The sequence below is a fragment of the Sitophilus oryzae genome, unplaced genomic scaffold, assembly GCF_002938485.1.
Source record: "Sitophilus oryzae breed Bouriz unplaced genomic scaffold, Soryzae_2.0 scaffold_1947_pilon_pilon, whole genome shotgun sequence".
NCBI classification, from domain to species: Eukaryota; Metazoa; Arthropoda; class Insecta; order Coleoptera; family Curculionidae; genus Sitophilus; species Sitophilus oryzae.
The window spans coordinates 309011-328585 of NW_022146665.1; the positions used below are offsets into that span (position 1 = coordinate 309011).

Sequence of the window (19575 nt, forward strand, 5' to 3'; positions counted from 1 at the left end):
TAATTTGGACACTTCGGAGTGGCCAGAATCTAATTTGGTCCCTTACAGTGGCCAATAATTTAGACAATTTAGGGTGATCATAAACTGGTGTGGGAACTACTATGTCAATAATTTCGGCATATTAGGGAGGCCAATAACTGATTTGGGCAGTCTACAGTGTCCAATAATTTGGATACTCCTTGTCCAATATTTTAGATAATTCAGAGTGACCAATAACTGATTCGGACACTCTGCAGTGTCCAATAATTTGGACACTTTGGATTGGCCAGAATCTAATTTGGCCCCTTTACAGTGGCCAATAATTTAGACAATTTAGGGTGATCATAAACTGGTATGGGAACTACTATGTCAATAATTTCGACATTTTAGAGAGGCCAATAACTGATTTGGGCAGTCTACAGTGTCTAGTAATTTGGATACTTCTATGTCCAATATTTTGGATAATTCAGAGTGAACAATAAGTAACTGATTCCGACACTCAGCAGTGAGCAATAATTTGGACAATCTATAGTGATCATTAACTTATTCGGATACAAGTACGTATGTCCTAGTAATTTGAACACTTTAGGGTGGCCAGTAATTTGGACATGCTCCGGAAAAATAACTATTGCTATAAAAACAAACTATTTATAAAATTAATTAGGTAATATTTTATATATTAATATTTTATAAAGATTAAGCAAGGAGTCGAAAACTATTTCTTATTCATACATCAGAGACGGAAGCCACTTTAAAATTTTTCTAAATTTTTAGTTTAAGGGTGACAACCTCTTACTCTTAAAATACTAGTACTACGCTATAAAGTTTAAATATTTTTGCTGTGTAATCAATTTTTTTTAATAATATTGCTTAAAACTCTCACTGTATGTGAGTAAATCAATAAAATCTTAATCACAGTCGTACAGTCAAGAATTAATCAATATCTCTTTTGTCTCAACTTGACCATTAATATATTTTTTTAAGTTTTGTTTCTATAATTGTATAATCCTATACAATATGAACGTTTTTCATGTATTATTATTACTATATTTATTGTCCACAGGACAAAACATATTTGTATAATACCTAGAATAATTTAGGTACATAGTTTCGTGACAATAGCTTAACTCTTCAGTTTCAGAATTTGCCACTAAAGTATAAAATTTATATTTTATATAATTTGGAAGACAGATATTCGAGTTTACTCTAATTTGCAAATATATATCAAATAATCTTCAAAATTATATGAAGCTTTTTATCATCTCTGAATGCGAAATGAACAGAATACAGTTTTTTGTTATTAAATGATACAACATTACTTGGTACTATTTAGAACAATAATGTTTCCACAGAATTTAAGAAATTTTAGAATTAAATTTCTGTGATCACTTTATATACCATAGTTAATCTTACTATGACTATAACTAGCTTAACTTTTTTTTTAATTCTTTGCTGTCTTAACATATTCTACAGGGTGTTTCAGACGTTCACCAAAATATCAATATTTTGTTTTCCCTCGTATAATTGACAGATGTGAACTTTCATTTTTAAATTAGAAAGAGATACTAAAAAGCCAAATAATTTAGCTACATATTGCTTAAAAAAATCATCAAAATCGGCACGATAGAACAAAAAATATTAAACTTTAAAATATATCAATATTTTAAGATGCCCGTTCTTCGTGCTGTGTATATTATTCTAAATAGTCTAAGAAATAACATTCTGCAATGCTTCATACTTTTAAAGATTGTTGTACTTTAACTACTATATCGATTTAGAAGATTCGATTCTCATTGAGGTCAAGCTACCTTGATTTGGTTTTCGTTGAGGACACATTACCACCAGTTGCTGCGTTCTTCTGCGCTATATGCGTTTGGTAATGCTTGGCCAGGTGTGCTTTCTGCCTAAAAGTTTTACCACACAAACTGCAAGCGAACGGTTTCTCCCCTGTATGCGTCCTGATATGGACATTAACCGAATATTTGTCTTTGAAACCCTTCGAGCAGATACTGCAGTAGTGCAGTGATCTCTCTTTCCGAACTCCATTATTCGTTGAAGTGGGGTTCTGGAGGTTAGACTGTGATTTGTTTCCGCTATTTGATCTTTTGTATTTTTTCGTTGGTTTTGTGCTGGTTACCGTAGGTGTAGTGATCTGGATAGGCGAGGAAATGTTGTACAAAATCCCTATTTGGTCTGTGTTGATGTTGGTTTGAACTGTATTCTCCGCCGAGGAAGGGTTTATACAGAAATTCACCGATTCAGCTACTTCATTAGCTATTCGTTTTAATTTCTCGAAATCTTCCGAGTAAGGGTTATCAAGCTGACTTAGTAGAATGTCGTCCATACTGTGGGTGCTAGTAGGGTTTTCAGAACTCTCCATCGACCTGTTCGGAACTTGCTCTTCGAAAACTACCTTTCCATTTGCGTCAATTCCAGCAACTATCGTAGGTATATGCTCTGGTTCCTCCTTCGTTATATAAATCGTCTCTGTTTTGGTCGGTGATGCTGATAAACACCTTCGAAGCTCTACGTTGTCATCTGGAATTTTTGTCGGTTTAACCTCTCTATTGTATCGAACAAAAGCTTTCCCTTGTAATGCGTTCCGTAATAATGAATCCGAAGATCCATTTTGCTGAGTGTTATTGTTGTTCATCAGTTTCCAGTCATTGTTATTATTGTTGTTGAAGCTGTCATGTGCTTCAAGTAAGGGAGTGTCTATTATCAAAGAGTTTGCTAGTTCTTCCTTCCCGTTATCAGCGAAGCCACTGTCTTCGTAGGTGTAGGTTTCAGACTTGATCAAACCGTCAGTGTTCGGGCTCATTGTTCCGTCATTGTAGGTGTTGGGAAACGTGCAAATATGCGCGGGCATTATGCTCAAAATCGACTCGATATCCAGACCGGCTTGTAGGTGTTCCATCGAGCCAGGACTCGACATGGAAACGTCTTCTTCCTTGATGGTAATGGGCGGTCGGTACCACGTCGTGTTCTGGTCGATCCCGTTGAGTACCGTGAGTGTGGTGTATATCTGTCCATCCGTGTTGTTATTATTACTACTCCCGCTACTTGCGCTTTCTGGTTTGATCTGAACCACTCCGTTAGCCTCGTCGTTGGCCCAGTACTTGTTCAAGTCTTCTAAAATGGCAGTTTCGATTTTAACAGTGTCCTTTTCGCTCCACAAATTTGCATCGAAGGATGTGAGTGAGTCTGAGGTAGTGGTGGGGATCTCGGTGATGATCATGTTGTTGTTGGTCTCCCTGTTTTCCTCTCCGGTGCCGTTGCCGAGGAACGCGTTGACTGTGCGCATCTGTTTGGTGAACTGCTGTATGGACTGCGCGTCGTTGGAGTCCGGAGTTACGACAAAGTCGAAGAAGTCCGTCTTTGTCATGTCTTGGTCGGTTCGAAATGACTCTGTAACGTCCATTATCACAGGTTCTTTCAGCTCCATATATTGGAAAAGCTTGCGTTGGGGGGATTAGTGTTGCATTATTTCGTTGAGGGTGTTAGTGGGTTGAAGTCTTTGTGGTTTGGACGGATCTGCAACAAAAAGAGATACATAATTAGTGAAAAGTATCTAGAAATTGATTGTTTATAATATAAGTGGTTGATTATAATTACATTTTTTATAAAATTACCTCCCGCATGTATACTTGTGATGTGTATCATCAGTGTTTCACAAGTACAAGCCAGTTTATTACAGAGTATATTACGTAACCTTAAAAACAGAAAAATTGATCTAAATTAAATAAGACACTTTATATATTTGGTTTGTTGTACAATTTATTTAGTGTAAGATTTATTTTTAAAAAATATTATATATTTTCTTTGATTCAAAATATAATAATAATTCGCCAAATTATCATCTATATATAATAATATAATTGTATGGTACCTATAAACATTATAGATATTTTATCATAACAGTACATTATTATTGCATTATTGGCATGTTTAAATCAATGTTACGTGTATTGATAAACTCGTGCCATGATTATGTTTATTGGTCGCTAGACAAACATCAGATCTAGATGCAAAAATATCGATCCGAAGGTTAAGTTGTTCTCAAAATGTTTTGTGACATGTGATATCACTGTTTAGCACTAAACTGCATTATCTACTGGGTATATTAAATAAAATATATTAGATAAATTTATTATTAAATTTAGAGGGATAAAATTATTTTTTACGAATTTTCCAAACACCTGGCATTGTTTTCGGTGAACATATAATGAGTACCTATAGATATCATAAGTACCTATCACCAATAAAGAAAAAAAAAACAGTGAAAAAAAATATCGTGAACAAAAAAACAATGTTGAATTGTTGGATTTTTCTTCATTCAGTCTTTTACAAGATTTATGATGTTATAGCATGTTACAGCTACAAAAAAAATGTAAAAATGGTTCTTCTAGCGGTACTTCTGTCTATTAGTCCTAATCTTTAAGGCACACCTCGTGCGGATTAAAAACTCTTTGGTACAAAAATCTTTCACACCATCAAATTCTTCCAGATGAACAGACCTTAAAGAATCTTATGGGAAATTGAACTTTTCGTACGTACCACATCTTACTGATTTATTCCCATTTCATAGCATTAAAATTAGATATTTCTTTTTTTAATTGTATAACGTAGAAAGGTTGAAGAAAGGTGGGTCCTTACTTGAATAAGCCTTAATGAACGGATCTTTATTTATTAAAATGCGATTAGTGAAAAATAGAGTTTTAACAAAAACATAAAGCGATAGGATATAGTATAAAGATACAGAAAAACATACAGGATACACTTAAGATGGATACAAGCCAATATCTTGATTGTTTGTTGAGCGATCTTTTTCATTTTTGGCAGGAGGCTGTATGGCTATAAGACGTACATTTTGCCCAGGGTATGAAATGCCATACCTCATAGACGTACGTTTTAATGGGGTTTGATATTTTCGAAGTCAAGAGTAAACTACCCTTAGGACAGTATTTATTTCAAATCTGATAAATTATATTGAATCCTCCTTACCTAAGATACTTAAGTTCTAATTTTGATAAATATTTATACAGGGTGCGTCATTAAAATAAGACATTTTTATTTTTATTATTATTTTTTTAAGTACTTACGACGCCACTGGATAAAAAACAGGTTACAATAACAGGTTACAACAGGTTACTATAACCAATTATCAATTAATAATCGATTTAAGTTTTCAGATAGCTTCCATAATAATTAAGATACGATACAATGAAACTAAATATTTTCAATTTATTTTGTTTACTTTAAAAAATTGTTTTTTAAGTTTGCTAATACAAATGAATAAAATGAGTTACAAAATGATTTAAAAGCCCAATGGAATATGAAATATGATTTTTATTCGTTTTATTGAGGAATATTTTAAAAAATCCAAAAATATTTAAAACAATCACTATTAACTTTGAAAAATATGCTCTAAACAAAGATTTATAACACTATAACGAACTAAAAGTCAACATCTTCAACCAAACCACCATAAAAAACGTTTATTAATTGATAATTGGTTATAATTGGTTATTGATAATAAACCAGTTGTTTATCCAGTGGCGCCGTAAGTACTTAAAAAAATTATATGGGTGATCCACTTTTGAGAAACACCCGGTATAAATTATTTAAATTAAATCTACTGAAGCATCTTAAATTATTCATTAACAAAAGCAGTTATGGTATCAACTCAGCCAAACCTTTTCGGTAACTCATCGGATTATCAGTCCTTAAAAAATGCAAAGCCCTCGAAATATATCAAATTTTAATCCGAAATAAGTTGATTCTTTTTAAGGATCAGCCCAACCAGATTGCGAGTTCAGTTTAAAAAGGCCACATCTCTTGTATGATATAGAGCTCTATAAATTGTTTATATAGAACAAATCACAACAGAGATTTAAAGAAAGAAAGATATGCAGAGAGAAAGAAAGAGGGAGATAGAAAATGAAATCAAAGGAAAATAATTACCAATGATAATAATTAACTTACGTAATGTTTATCTTGATTAATAGACTATAATGAATTATTCTTTTAGCTTAGTACCGTGACCTCATTCTGTTATTTTTTTAATATGTGTAATATTTATTAAGCACAAAGATTGGTTGATATGATGACTAAAATTTACAATAATTTAAAGGGTATACCAGGACTGCAAGCTCACAAAAAACTTATGTCTTTTTTTGATTTAAATTATTTTAATGACTTAAGTCATTTGTTTTTAAGGCATTGTTTATATAGCAGATATAAAGATATCTGCGTCTTAACAATTAGCAGATATGTTACCGTAAATGTCCTAGGATAAGCGCAGTAAAACCTAGGATAAGCGCGCTAAACCTAGAATTTACCACCCCCCAAATACCCACGCTAACTAACTCGAAATGCGGTAAAACCTGCTAGGATTTACCGCATCGGACATTTACAGTGACAGATATAAGAATAGCAGAGTCTTAAGAATTAAAATTTAAGTAATTTTCAAAATGATTTGAGATTTACATCTTTATTCCGAAATTATGATAAATTTGCCCGTTTCATCAGCAAGAAAAAACTAAATTACTAAAATTATTAAGTATAACAATTATTATATAATTTTATTTCAAACAAAACAAGAAATTTAGAAAATAATCCACATAAAAAAATATTTTCTTGCAAATGTCACAAAAGTATTAAATTGTGCGACGTCATTGACATAATATAAAAAAGTAATTTTAACGCCTAGGCATAAAAGTAAATCACTTTTACGCCTAAGCACTAAAGTACGAAAATATACTGTTATACTGACATAAAGTGTCAAATTCAACGAGTGTAACCAGAGTTTCTCAATATATAATTACTTAGAAGGTATTACTTTTAAATCTTTTTATATATTTGCAACGTTTGAAATTGTTTAAAACATTCTTTGTGACGTTTTAAAAAAATAGCCTATTCTATTCGGAATAAAAATTACTTATTGTGCCTTGCTTGTCAAACGCACAGCCTCGCCACAGAGAGTATCATTTTTATCCTAATAAAACTATATATAGTAAACGCCACGAATGTTTGGGAGTGATTTGTCGCTTGATGAAGTTAGAATCGACACGCGCGCTACCATTTTTACATTAAAAACGTAAATTTTTACCGCAGACGTAGGTTTTTAAAGGCCCTAATCATCTACCTGCGCTCCTCCTACTTATTCTAAAATGTTAGCGTGATTGACAAAGACGATACTATATCGCGTTTCTTTGATTGATTCGTTTTTGTGCGTCAGTCCATTGGTGTGCTTGCAGTGCGACCAATGGGGCATTCCATTTTATATTTATAACCAAATATATGTTTTGACAAGACTTTGATAGTTAAAACAACAAATTACAACAGATTATATATTGATTATTATATGACTTGAAACACCACGGCACTGGAATTAAGTTTTATGTGACCTTGAACCGATTAGTTCACATGGTAGCGACCGATGAATCACTTCCAAACATTCGTGGCGTTTACTATACAATTATTAATAAATCAACACAAATGTGCATCGCTAAAAAAGGTATTAAGATGTATATACAGGGTGTCAAAAATAGGGTACCAAACTTCAGTGGGCGATTCGAGGAATACAGCTCTGGAAAGACTAAATAAAAATATTTAATATATTGTGTTTATTTTTAAGAATATTGATGAACCGTTTTCTTTGCAATTTGGTATTCTTACTCACATTTCTACAGCAACTACCATAAAAAGATTACAGAATAAATTAAAAACGGGAGCATATTTTTACGAAATTTTTTTTTACCAACTTTCATTGTTTTTACTTCCTGGAGAGTGATTTTACGCACAACCAAAGTATTTAGGATATAGGGATAATAAAATGCAACCATTAAGTTGGTTATGTGCATTAAATAATGAGATCTAATAGTAATGGCATGATAGCAAATCGTAAAATAGGTGTACAAATGCCGGTTTTATGGGATGTTTGAAAATCGATTTCATAGACAATTTGTTTGTAATGACCACTGCACTGTGCTGGTATTTTACCTTGAGTTTTTCATCTCATTATAAAGAAAATATACTTTAGAAATTCGGAATTTTCTGTTTTTTTTTACGTTAATATGCCGAATTTATGATTTAACCAATGTTTTTATGATTTTAAGCATGTTTTATTTTTTATCTCGAAAAATATTAGAGGTTGGTATAGGTTAGTAAAAAAGAAAAATTTTGCGATATGGAAGAAGTTTCGAAAAATATAAAAATATACCGGTTGTTCCATTTAAAATAACCAAGATGCTGATACTTTTAGTATGAAGCGGCAACACTGTAATGGTGAAAGTAATTTAGACAGATGGAGCAAGTACCTTTATGTAAAAATCCAAATTTTAAAAAAAGTTCTAACACCGGTTCTCCATAGATATATCTAATGTACCATGGCAGTGAATCACCCTGTATAGGCTTGGTACATTCTCCGCCGGTGCTGCCCCCATCGGAGAATATCGTAAACAACTCGTACTTACAAATACATTAGTTTAACTAGCGAGAATACGAAAAATTTATTATTTAATTATTCTAAAAGTATTGGGAAGTATAATTTGTGAAAATTCTAAAAATAAAAATAAAAAAGTAAATATTTGGATATCTTCAGAAGGTCTAACTTGTATTATAATTTATTATTCCAGTTAAAAAAAACTTTTTAGATGAGTTCAACTACGGTAACGAGCATAGTTTTAATCACCGGTTTTGCTAGTGGGGCATAATTGGGGCTATTTCGGCTATAACGAAATTTTTAAAGGTACATAATTATAATTTTAGAAGATGTTCATGAAACATTAAATCTAGTTCATTAAAAAAGTATACCATTAATATTGCAAATTATATGAATTTTCTCCTCTCATAGCATATGTCTATTTAATTTTTTGATTATGTAACGAGCATTTTGTTTACTCAATTACTGTTTCGTCGAACTGCTTGAATCTTGAATTTATTTTTGCTTTTGATCAAATCGGTTTGAGAAACTATGAACCTAAAAAATGTTGTTTCGGAAGAGTTGAATGTTCGAGAAAGTTGAGTTATTGAATGTTATTGCACCCAACAACGCCCTAATTACGCTCAAATTTACGCGTTAGCATTTTTTCGGTAATTTTATTAACATTTGAAATTGTCACAACACAACACACGACGCGACGCCTAGTTCGAGAATTCTTCTTCACTTATTTTATACTACCTGAAACAGTGTTTTGTAGCCTCAATAACGCCACTAGCAAAAAACTAAAATACTTAATATTAGACTTGAAATTAAAAATTAAGACAAAACCACGATTTCAACGTAATTTTAGTGCGATCAACAACATGAAGAGCATAATGGTAATTTCTGATTTCAGCCGTTGAAGCGCTGCGGTCGGAATTTGTTGATATCAACTTATCAAACTTATAGATAAAACACTAAGCACTACTGATGATAGTGTTTAGTGTCGCCATTCGATCTAATACAGGATACATAATATTATGTAATTGCTTCTTTTCAAGATATCTATCAAAGAATGATTACCATCGTTTCGTATAAAAAATAAACTCCAAGAGAAATTATATGATTATTTACGAAATGTCATTTCTGGTTATCAGAAATGTAAATAAAATTTAATTGCATCCATCTGCATTACATTTGTAACAGATTGTGTATGTTGACGTGGAAGTGTCAAGCTCGAAAGTAAAATAACTAACGTATATATCGATGGCAGAAATGTGTAGTAATTATTTGTAGGCGAAATTAATAACTCTAATAACCGTTTTCCATTTTTCATCTGTTAAGTACGTCGATTTGTGGTCAGTTTAGCTGCAGGAAAGCAGTAACATTTGCGAGTTCGCGCGCTGCTTTCACTGCGACAGTGTTTGATATCAGTTAATTTACGTTCTATTATTGATTGTAGCCGGGTGAAATTATAATTCAATTAGCCGTATATTATAGATATGTCATTATATAGCGTGTCCCAATTACATCATGACATCCTACAAGTTATATATGATTATACACTCAAATGCAACAAAAACGCAACGAAACATTTTTCCGTCGAGTTTAAAGTGTTAGGTTAGGTTTTTTTACTTTTAGCCTTATTTTCATGATTTTTGTAGCATACTGTATACAGACTGATCCGAACTGTATTCCGGAAACTTTGGCAGCATATTTTGGAGATAAAATTAAGTACAAATGTTCGTATAAATGTATGTCCTAAAATGCTTAGTTTCAGAGATGCAGGGTGTCGAAGTTTAATTTTTAATTCAATTTTTTTCCAAATAATTTCCGAAATAACGTCAATATTTGGATGAAAATGTCGTTTCTGGAAGTTTTTTAACATGATAAATTTGATTTTGATGACAATCTGACTCTTATATTTGTATGGGGCGCCACCTACTTTTGTTTTAACTGCTTTAAAGAGTAGGGAAGATCGGGGCAAGTTGGCGAAGTAAAATACAAAAGGCTATAAAACACGGACTAACGGGTTTAAAAAAAAAAGATCCCATTTCATCTGCTAGTACATTTATTCAGGTACATAATAAAACATAAAAAAACAAAATAAAAGTGTACTCTTGAAAAATTATAAAGAAAAAAACAAAAAAGTGCATTTTCGTCAACTTGCCCCAGTACCGGGGTAAGATGACGAGCCTATAGGGGCAAGATGACGATTATAAGCAGGTATATGTGCCATCTTTTTCATAGACTGTGCACGACTCGTGCCACCAACTCTCGCACGTGTTACATTGAATCCAGTCTTCTGTAGGAGGCTCAATATAGAATTCCTGGCAGCCAGGACAAAAAATGTCATTAGTTTTCTTCTTCTTTCCTACCTGCTTTTCACGATTTTCTTGAAATACATTTCTTTTGACTTTGACAGAATCAACCTCCCTTCTTTTAAGTTGTTTTCATTGTTTTTCCTTTCCTGTTTTCATTGTTTTTCCTTCTTTGTTGGGTGTTGAGGTGATGACAGAAGCCCTTTGTTTAATTCTTTTGGTAGTTTTTATCGGACGTGTATATTTGGAAAAGGGTTTCATTTCAAGTAGCGTTACTCGACTATCAACATTAGAGATTGTTTGACTGAAGCTGGATGAACTTATAGTACCAATGTGCTTCATTGTTTTTTGCAGATTTTTTTTGTTGTAGGCCTAAAGGTCCAGGAAGGGACAAATTCATTGACCTTGCCGGCTGATTTTTTTTGAAAGCAATGAGGGTTCAGTATCTGGTGTTTCATAGTTTGTATTCTTTGCAGAATCCATTTTATTCAATCCTGAGGGTCCTGGGAGAATTAAATTAACAAGCTTTTCTGCTTCTAATTAACAATGCTCTAATACTCAGGTCAGTGAGGTAAGTCACAAACTGAGCTTCCTGAGCATCAGAAAACGTTCTTCTGAATCTCCCACCACTAAGAGGAATTGGTTCGTTGTTATTTTTCTTTTTTATATAACGTCTTAATGTTGCTTCCGGTTAGCTTTAACTGACTTATGGTCGTGCGAAATAGAATGCAACGTGGCAATTAGCACGTCTTCTGACAAAAGCGTCTATCTGTACGGTGTTTATAAGTTCTCACCATCTAAAAACATCAAAAAATGAATTTAACTAATTTTATACACAGTGGGGCAAGTTGACGAATTCGTCATCTTGCCTCCGTCAACTTACCCAAGGAAACATTTTTTAGAAAACAGCAAAAGTTAAATTATTAATTAAGTGAAATTAGGTTGTATCGTACCTTCTAATATTTAAAATGTTCACAATAATCAAGATTAACTATGAAAGGGGCTTCTATTTTTCTTTAAACCAGCGAAATTGCTTTATTTCTAACAGGTGTGAAAAGCGGTTATGATTTTTTAAACCCGATGCAAAAATGATAGCTCCATCTATGTGTAACCCGACGTATTATACACCTAAAGGAATTTATGGAAAAATAAATGGGATTTTTAGGATGTACAGTTTTCTTTAAATCGGTACTTCGTCATCTTGCCCCGTTCGTCATCATGCCCCGACCTCCCCTAATAACTTTTCGTCCGTACCCGTATAAAACTACTGAGTTCTCAAAATATTTAGAATGGAAATAGTTAAAACATCATTATTGACAAAAAATAAACATGTTGCGTAGATGACTGTTTGACTGAAATGATAAATTTTATTTTTTTAAATTAATCATAAATTTTTCTTCGACAAAATGATGATAAAACGGTCTCTGTTGGACTTTTAGCGCAAAAACATTTCAAATTTATGATTTCAGTCTAATAACTATTTAGTCAACATGTTTAATTTATGTCAATGATGACAGGTATTGATAATTTAAATTCCAAATATTTCGAAAACCATTACTCGTAGCGATTTTTACGAAGATACCTTTTTTAAGTAAAAAATGTCGCAAATGTATATTTTTTACTCATTAGTTTTGTACAGGTATGGACGAAAAGTTATTACAGTTCAAACTAGTTAAAAAATATGTAGGTGGCGTCCCCTACAAGTAGGAGTCATGTTGACTTCAAAATCAAAATTATCATGTCAAAAAACTCCCAGACACCAATTTTTATCCAAATATTGACGTTACTTTAGAAAATATTTGGAAAAAATCGAAATAAAAATGAAATTTCTAGACCCTGTATCTCCGAAACTAAGCATTTTAGGACATACATTTACACGAACTTTTTTACTTATTTTTATCTGCAGAATATGCTGCCAAAGTTTTCAGAATACAATTCGGACCACCCTGTATAAATCTCTCAACTTTATTTCATAAACTCAGATTTTTATAAACTAGTATTTGGCTTATTATACAGGGTTAATTCAAGGGTTGGTTTTTACGCTAAATTTAAAACACCCTGTGCAAGAATTTCGTGAGTAACTTTTCCTAAAACATTACTTTTCGGTCACAACCATATCTCCTGAATATTTTGTTTTTTGACTCACGTCAACATATGCCTTGGTTAATTTTTAAAAGCGGAATGAACTGTCTGCGTAGGTTGTCGATCCTAAGAAGCTTTCTAGGTCTACTTTCTGGCCAAATAAACCATACAAATAACTCAGTGTTAATTACAGATCCTTTTTGATGCTTCGCTAGGCTTACAGCCAATAACCCGATGCTTAATTCAGATTTTAATGATGCAGCAGTTTCATTGCCATGTTTTATTGAAACTAAACTAATGTTTGCGATACAAAGCCAAACAGATTTTCTAACTGTAAACCAGATGGCGATTATGCTCCTTTTACGGACAGAATGCGAATAATTAAACTTAAAATTTTCTCCGTTAACATTTTTATTGTTTATATACAACAACAATATATATTTGAATAGATTAACAAATACAAGGTGTTGCAAGATATGAAAAAATTTAGCAATCTCTAGTGCAAAAGGAAACTACTACATAATCATGTAAATGTTGAGGTATAGTGTAAAGAATAACTGACAGGGGGCACATGATAAGCACCTAATTGTACAGTCTCTTGGCAGGACATATGGCTGTCAAATGCTACCTGAACAAGCTCAATCTGTATCAAGAAAATATTTGTTGTGAACTCCGTGATAAAGATCCTGAAACACCAGAGCATAATATATTATATGCATTATCATTGCGAGTCTGAAATATTATGATGATGTATGAAATATTGAAATAATGCTTATTGGGGAGAAGACGATCTTCTGCAGCTATTCTTGGCATGGTATATAGAGTAGACTGGTATATACAGGATCGTCTGGTAAAGTTAATTGGCTTGCCATGTCCTTCAATCGGTATATTTCTTCCAAATTTATTTTGTCAATATTAGGTGTTAGGTTAGAATTTTGGTTATATTGTTGTTGGATATTTTAACTTCTGGAAAGACCAGGGCTTTCCCTCTTCTGGCTTTCTCGTCGTTGAAAAATTTCGCAGGCCTCCGGAATTTTGACAATACCGCTTGATTGATTTGGTTTGTATGTATTGATGGGTGTCTCATTTTGCCAATATTCTTTCTGTCTTCATTCGCAAGCGACAGTTTCTATTTGGAAAGCAAGACTAGAATCTGAGGAACTATACTCTCATCCTTCAAGGACAATTTGAAGTATATTTGAAAATATGAGCCTGCAGAGTACAGGGATAAAAGACGGCGTGAAAATATAGAAAGGGGACAAACACAATAGGCTTTACAGGTCGCAGTACTGTATTTTGTTTTAGTTATAATTTAAGTGTATCAATATTCATTTCGATTACTTGATTTAAACTATATGGTTACGCTCCTTGAATTTAACACTTATACAGGGTCCTACAAATTCGATACGAACATGGTTAAATGGTGCTTTAGGATATTCACCAAGATGCCATAAAAAAGTTTTAAACATTTCAAAGATTGCTGAGTTTTTTGGAAAAAGGGATTTTTTTTGAAAATGAATATTTTTTCTTGTCGTTAGTTTTAAGAAAATCAAAAATCAAAAAACTAATTTCACATTTTCATAGCCACTTTATAAGAGTTATCTGATAGTATTTTTAGATTTTCAAATTAGCTGATAATTTGTGAGATACAGAGGCCAATTTAATTTTTTTAAATGCGGCCCTACATTTTTTATTTCAGATTTTGAAAGAACTCAGCCACCTGAGTTCAATGATATGATTTTTTTTTGTTTCGGACATTTAAACAATATTTATTTAAACTAATTTCAAGTCCGGCTCTGTTTTTTTTAATATTTAATCTATCCATTGTTACAATATTGATAAGCTTTCAAACTTAACAATGACGTGGGGTAAAACATTGAATATGGAAAATCAAATGCAATAAAATAATATACAAATGAATACATTACTTCACGTTATTTGTAAAAGTGAAATCACTACATCTCAACATTTACAATAAAGAGTGCCCACTGCATTCGGAAGTATAAGAAGAAAGTTCAAAGAGTTATAGAGTTGATTTATTTATAATAACTGCGATTAATATTACGCATATTATTAGATCGTACAGTGAGATTTCAAATTCACAATAAAAAAAGTTAAAAATAATATCTTTACATTGCTGACCTGGATATAATTTATTTGAATCTTCCAACTGGCTCGATTTTCCTTATTCAATGTTATTTAGCGCTGATCAATATTGTTGCGATGAATATAATCAGATTAAATAATTTAAAAAACCAGAGTCAGACTTGAAATTATTTTAAATAATAATTAAATAGTTTTGTTGTTGTTAAGGTACCCAAAAACAAAAAAAAGTATAAAGTGTGGCATATCAATGTACTCAGGAGGCCGAGCTCTTTCAAAACCGGAAATGCAGGTCCGTATTTAAAAAAATGAAATTGGCATCTGTATCTTACAAATTATCAGCTAATTTGAAAATCTAAAAATACTGTCAGATAGCCCTAATAAAGTGGCTATGAAAATGTGCAATTAGTTTTTTGCTTTTCTTAAAAGTAACGACAAAAACAAATAAAATTCATTTTCAAAAAAATATTATAATAATATACACACACCGGAAAAATCTAGGGATATCATTAAGTTAAAAATAAATGTTTTGAATACACAACCACATATTTGTAGGCCGATTCTTTCAACTTCGATTGAAACGAAGTAGTCCCACTAGTTATTTCTAAATTTGGGATATTTGCAGAAGTGTTTGTGCATTTTTTGTCAAATGTATAAAAAGCACCTAGCATCAGTTGTTCGAATTTAACCTGTACTGGCTATGTTTTTATGATAACTGGCCAGAATTCATTCAAAGAACTCTGTTTAGTATTAAACGACATTATGGACCGTAGACATCTTAACAGAGACGAAATGCTAAGGGCCATGGGTATGCTCGAAGCTGGAATGCGCCAAATCGACGTAGCTAGAGCATTAAATACAACGCAAAGTGTAATATCGCGATTAAGTGCACGCTACCGTGAAAGTAGTGATGTTGATGAAAGGCACACAAGGCGACATCGCATTACTACCCCTCAGCAAGATAATTTTTTGCAATTAAATGCTCGACGCCGACCGACTCTTACAGCACCAGAGCTTAGTTTAATACTCCAGGAAACACATAATGTAACCGTTAGTCCTGACACTGTTCGCAATAAATTAAGTGAGGTCAACTTAAGAAACAGACGCCCCTGGAGAGCTCAACCCTTAACGAGAGGAAATCGAGAGGTACGATATTTGTTGGCTCAAGATCATGTTCAGTGGTTGAATGAACAACAATAATGTTCTCTTCACGGATGAGTCACGCTTTGGAATTCATAGGATTCGAGAAGGCTTAGGGTATGGAGAGAACCGGGAAATCTTATTCGGTTGGATCATGTTCAGGAAGTGCACCCTTATCAAGATGGAACAGTTATGGTCTGGGGAGGAGTCCAGTTAGGCCGAAAAACCGATCTCGTTTTTCTTGAAAGGTTTCTAACAGGAATCACATATCGTGATTTAATTCTTGAGCCTGTCGTGTTACCATATGCCAATGATTTTGGGAGAAACTTCATTCTCATGTATGACAATGCTCGGCCTCATACAGCCAGAGTGGTAAGTGAGTTTATCAATGCTCATCAATTAAACATCTTACCCTGGCCGGCACAATCTCCTGACCTCAACCCCATCGAGCACCTATGGGACTTGGTCCAAAGAAGAATTTTGAGAATGGGTATGCCTCGTGAAACTCGTAAGGATCTGGTTCGGGCCGTGAATGCAGCGTGGCACGCTGTACCTCAAGAAGAGATCGACAACCTGATCAGGAGCATGGAGAGACGATGTAGGGCTGTAATGAACAGTAGAGGAGGTCATACCCTTTATTAAGTAAAAATGGTTTTATCTTTTTTTTTAATTCACAGTTTAGAATAAAAAAAAATGTGTGTATTTTTTGAGTTCAATAAAAATCAAGGTAAATTTGAAAAATTTGGTAAATTTCGCATTTTTATTTCCAATACGTCGTGTAAACAATTTGTTTATTTTAATTTTATTATATCAGAAATGCAAATAATAAAATTACTGACGATGGCTGGATAAAATTGTAATATCCCTAGACTTTTCCGGTGTGTGTATTTTCTTACTTTTATGCTTAGGTGTAAAAGTGTTTTACTTTTATGCCTAGGCGTTTAAATGATTTTTATTATATTGTCAATCACGTGGCAAAAATTAATACTTTTGTGACGTTTGAAAAAAAATATATTAAAAAATGACCTTTATAAAAAATTAAGCTGGCAAAAATATCAACTAACATTAAAATGTTAAGATCTGCATTTTTTATGAGCATATTTATTTACAGAAGTGAAAACTGGTTCTGAAATATCATGAGATCTTTATCCTATAAGTTAAGTTCCTATAAAGCTTCCTGCGTGTCATATATAAAAAAAGATCCAAAAATTTAATTGATTTCTTTTCTGTAATGATGATCGCTTTGAAGTAATGTTTCAGCTAAAATGGGTGTAAGTAGTACCTACTTTAAGATCGATGCGGACGTCATGAGTATGAATATTTTTTATAATTAAATGAAATTAGCAATATCCGGTGCATTAAGAATTCCTTTTTGATTGATGAAGATAAATTTAGTAATTTACTACCTTTTGTGAATATATGTATATGTGATATCGGATAAAAAAACGAATTCTTGTTTTAAGCGCATACCTATAAATTTGACAATATTGTAAAATCATTATTATCTTGGAATAATCATCAAAAACTAATTTCGACCAATTTCTTGATCTTCACTTTGGTAGTAGTCCAAGAGCCGGGTGCAAAAACATGCAAAAGTTTTCTGAAGGCTCATATTTTCGAAATCGATTGCATTTTAATATTTTAATTTTAAAAAGCAAAGGTACAGTCAGTAATTCCAGTTTCGGGACACCTGGCGCTGAGAAGCGCGCAAATATGTAATTTTAATTCACAACTGGAACGGAACTGGAACTGCTGACTGTACCTTTGCTTTTTAACATTAAAATGCAATCGATTTTGAAAATATGAGCCTTCAGAAAACTCAATCATTGCATGTTTTTGCACCCGGCTCTTGGACTATAAGGCGAGAAAATTTTGTATTCAAAAATTGAAATGCCTGTCTTGTCGAGGGTGTATGTAGGTGCCAAAAAAAGTGATACTGTGCAAATCCAGCCGACAGTACTTAAGAGTAGCCGACAGTACTTATTTAAGTACAGTTTATTTAAGACAACAGTACTTAAATAAAATATTGATACAATCTTATAATAGTTCTCTCTAGCACAAACCATTAAGAAAAACAACTCTGCAATCGAACGCTTAATAGCAAATTCGGCTGTTGTACCGGGTTATTTCGTAATAATTTCTAATTGATTTATATGAGGCGAATAAACCATATGTTTTTTTATCCTTTGTAGTTATAACTAATGACAGGTGTTCTTGTTACTCAACTGTTTCTATGGTAAATCGACTCAATTAGACAGAAAATATTATGTTACCTTTGGTTAAATATTAATCAAAATTACGTAAGCTGTCGATAATATGCCGGCACGATTAGTACGATTCGGATATTAATCTGTGGTCAGAGAAATAAGTTCAATCTGTGGAAGTAAATAAACGTTCAATTCGCCGCTACCGCTAAAGCGATTTTTAATAATTTTATTGGCATGTAACATTAAAACTTCCAATGTATGGAATTTAGTATTAGCAAAATCAGGAGATTAACTTATTTAAAATTTCTTTACATTTTATGATTTCACTAGGGCCGTTCCTGGCGAGCGTGCAGTGCGTGCACGCACGTAGGTGCAACATTTTGGAGGCGCAAAATCGAAGGGTCAATCAGTACTTTGTAACAAAAAACCGATACGCTTTCTTGTTAGTAAACAAATACTTAAACATACATCATAAGATAAAGTTTGCGTCTTTTTTGCGTTGACCGCACCGAATAAACAAGTCTAGGGCAATCTGTCGGCAATACATTGATCTCATCTATTTATTTTTCATTTTATTCATTTTATCAAAAGCACTGTTCATTAAAATGTTGTATCCTATGTTATAGGGCTTGTTTCTCTCTACAATTTTCTGTCTCACAATATACCGTTTGTGTCGGGGAAGGGATCATAGTTTATAGTTTCATAGTTGTCGATTTTCTACAGAAATCAGTGCATGTATATTATTTCGTATATTTTTCATTTTATTGATTTTATGGAAAGCACTGTTCATTAAAATGTTCTATCCTATGTTATACGGCTTGTTTCGCTCTACAATTTCCTGTCTCACAATGTACCGTTTGTGTCGGGGACGGGATCATAGTTTCATAGTTGTCGATTTTCGAAAGAAATCAGTACATGTATATTATTTCGTATATTTTTCATTTTATTGATTTTATGGAAAGCACTGTTCATTAAAATGTTGTATCCTATGTTATAGGGCTTGTTTCTCTCTACAATTTTCTGTCTCACAATATACCGTTTGTGTCGGGGAAGGGATCATAGTTTCATAGTTGTCGATTTTCGAAAGAAATCAGTACATGTATATTATTTCGTATATTTTTCATTTTATTGATTTTATGGAAAGCACTGTTCATTAAAATGTGGTAACCTATGTTATAGGGCTTGTTTCTCTCTATAATTTTCTGTCTCACAAAGTACCGTTTGTGTCCGGGAAGGGTTCATAGTTTCATAGTTGTCGATTTTCGAAAGAAATCAGTACATGCATATTATTTCCGATTTTTAGTTTATTGTTTTTATG

At 32.7% G+C, this 19575-nt stretch overlaps 1 protein-coding gene across 1 annotated transcript in view; it reads right to left on the reverse strand.

Annotated features, from left to right (window-relative positions):
- Nucleotides 1–1574: 1574 nt before the first annotated feature.
- LOC115883564 (transcriptional regulator CRZ1-like) overlaps nucleotides 1575–19575 on the reverse strand; it is a 65771-nt gene continuing 47770 nt past the window's right edge. The window contains exon 2 of the mRNA XM_030901927.1: nucleotides 1575–3513. Coding sequence (XP_030757787.1) covers nucleotides 1784–3424 — 1641 coding nt within the window. The 5' untranslated portion in view covers nucleotides 3425–3513 and the 3' untranslated portion in view covers nucleotides 1575–1783. The remainder of the gene's footprint in view (nucleotides 3514–19575) is intronic.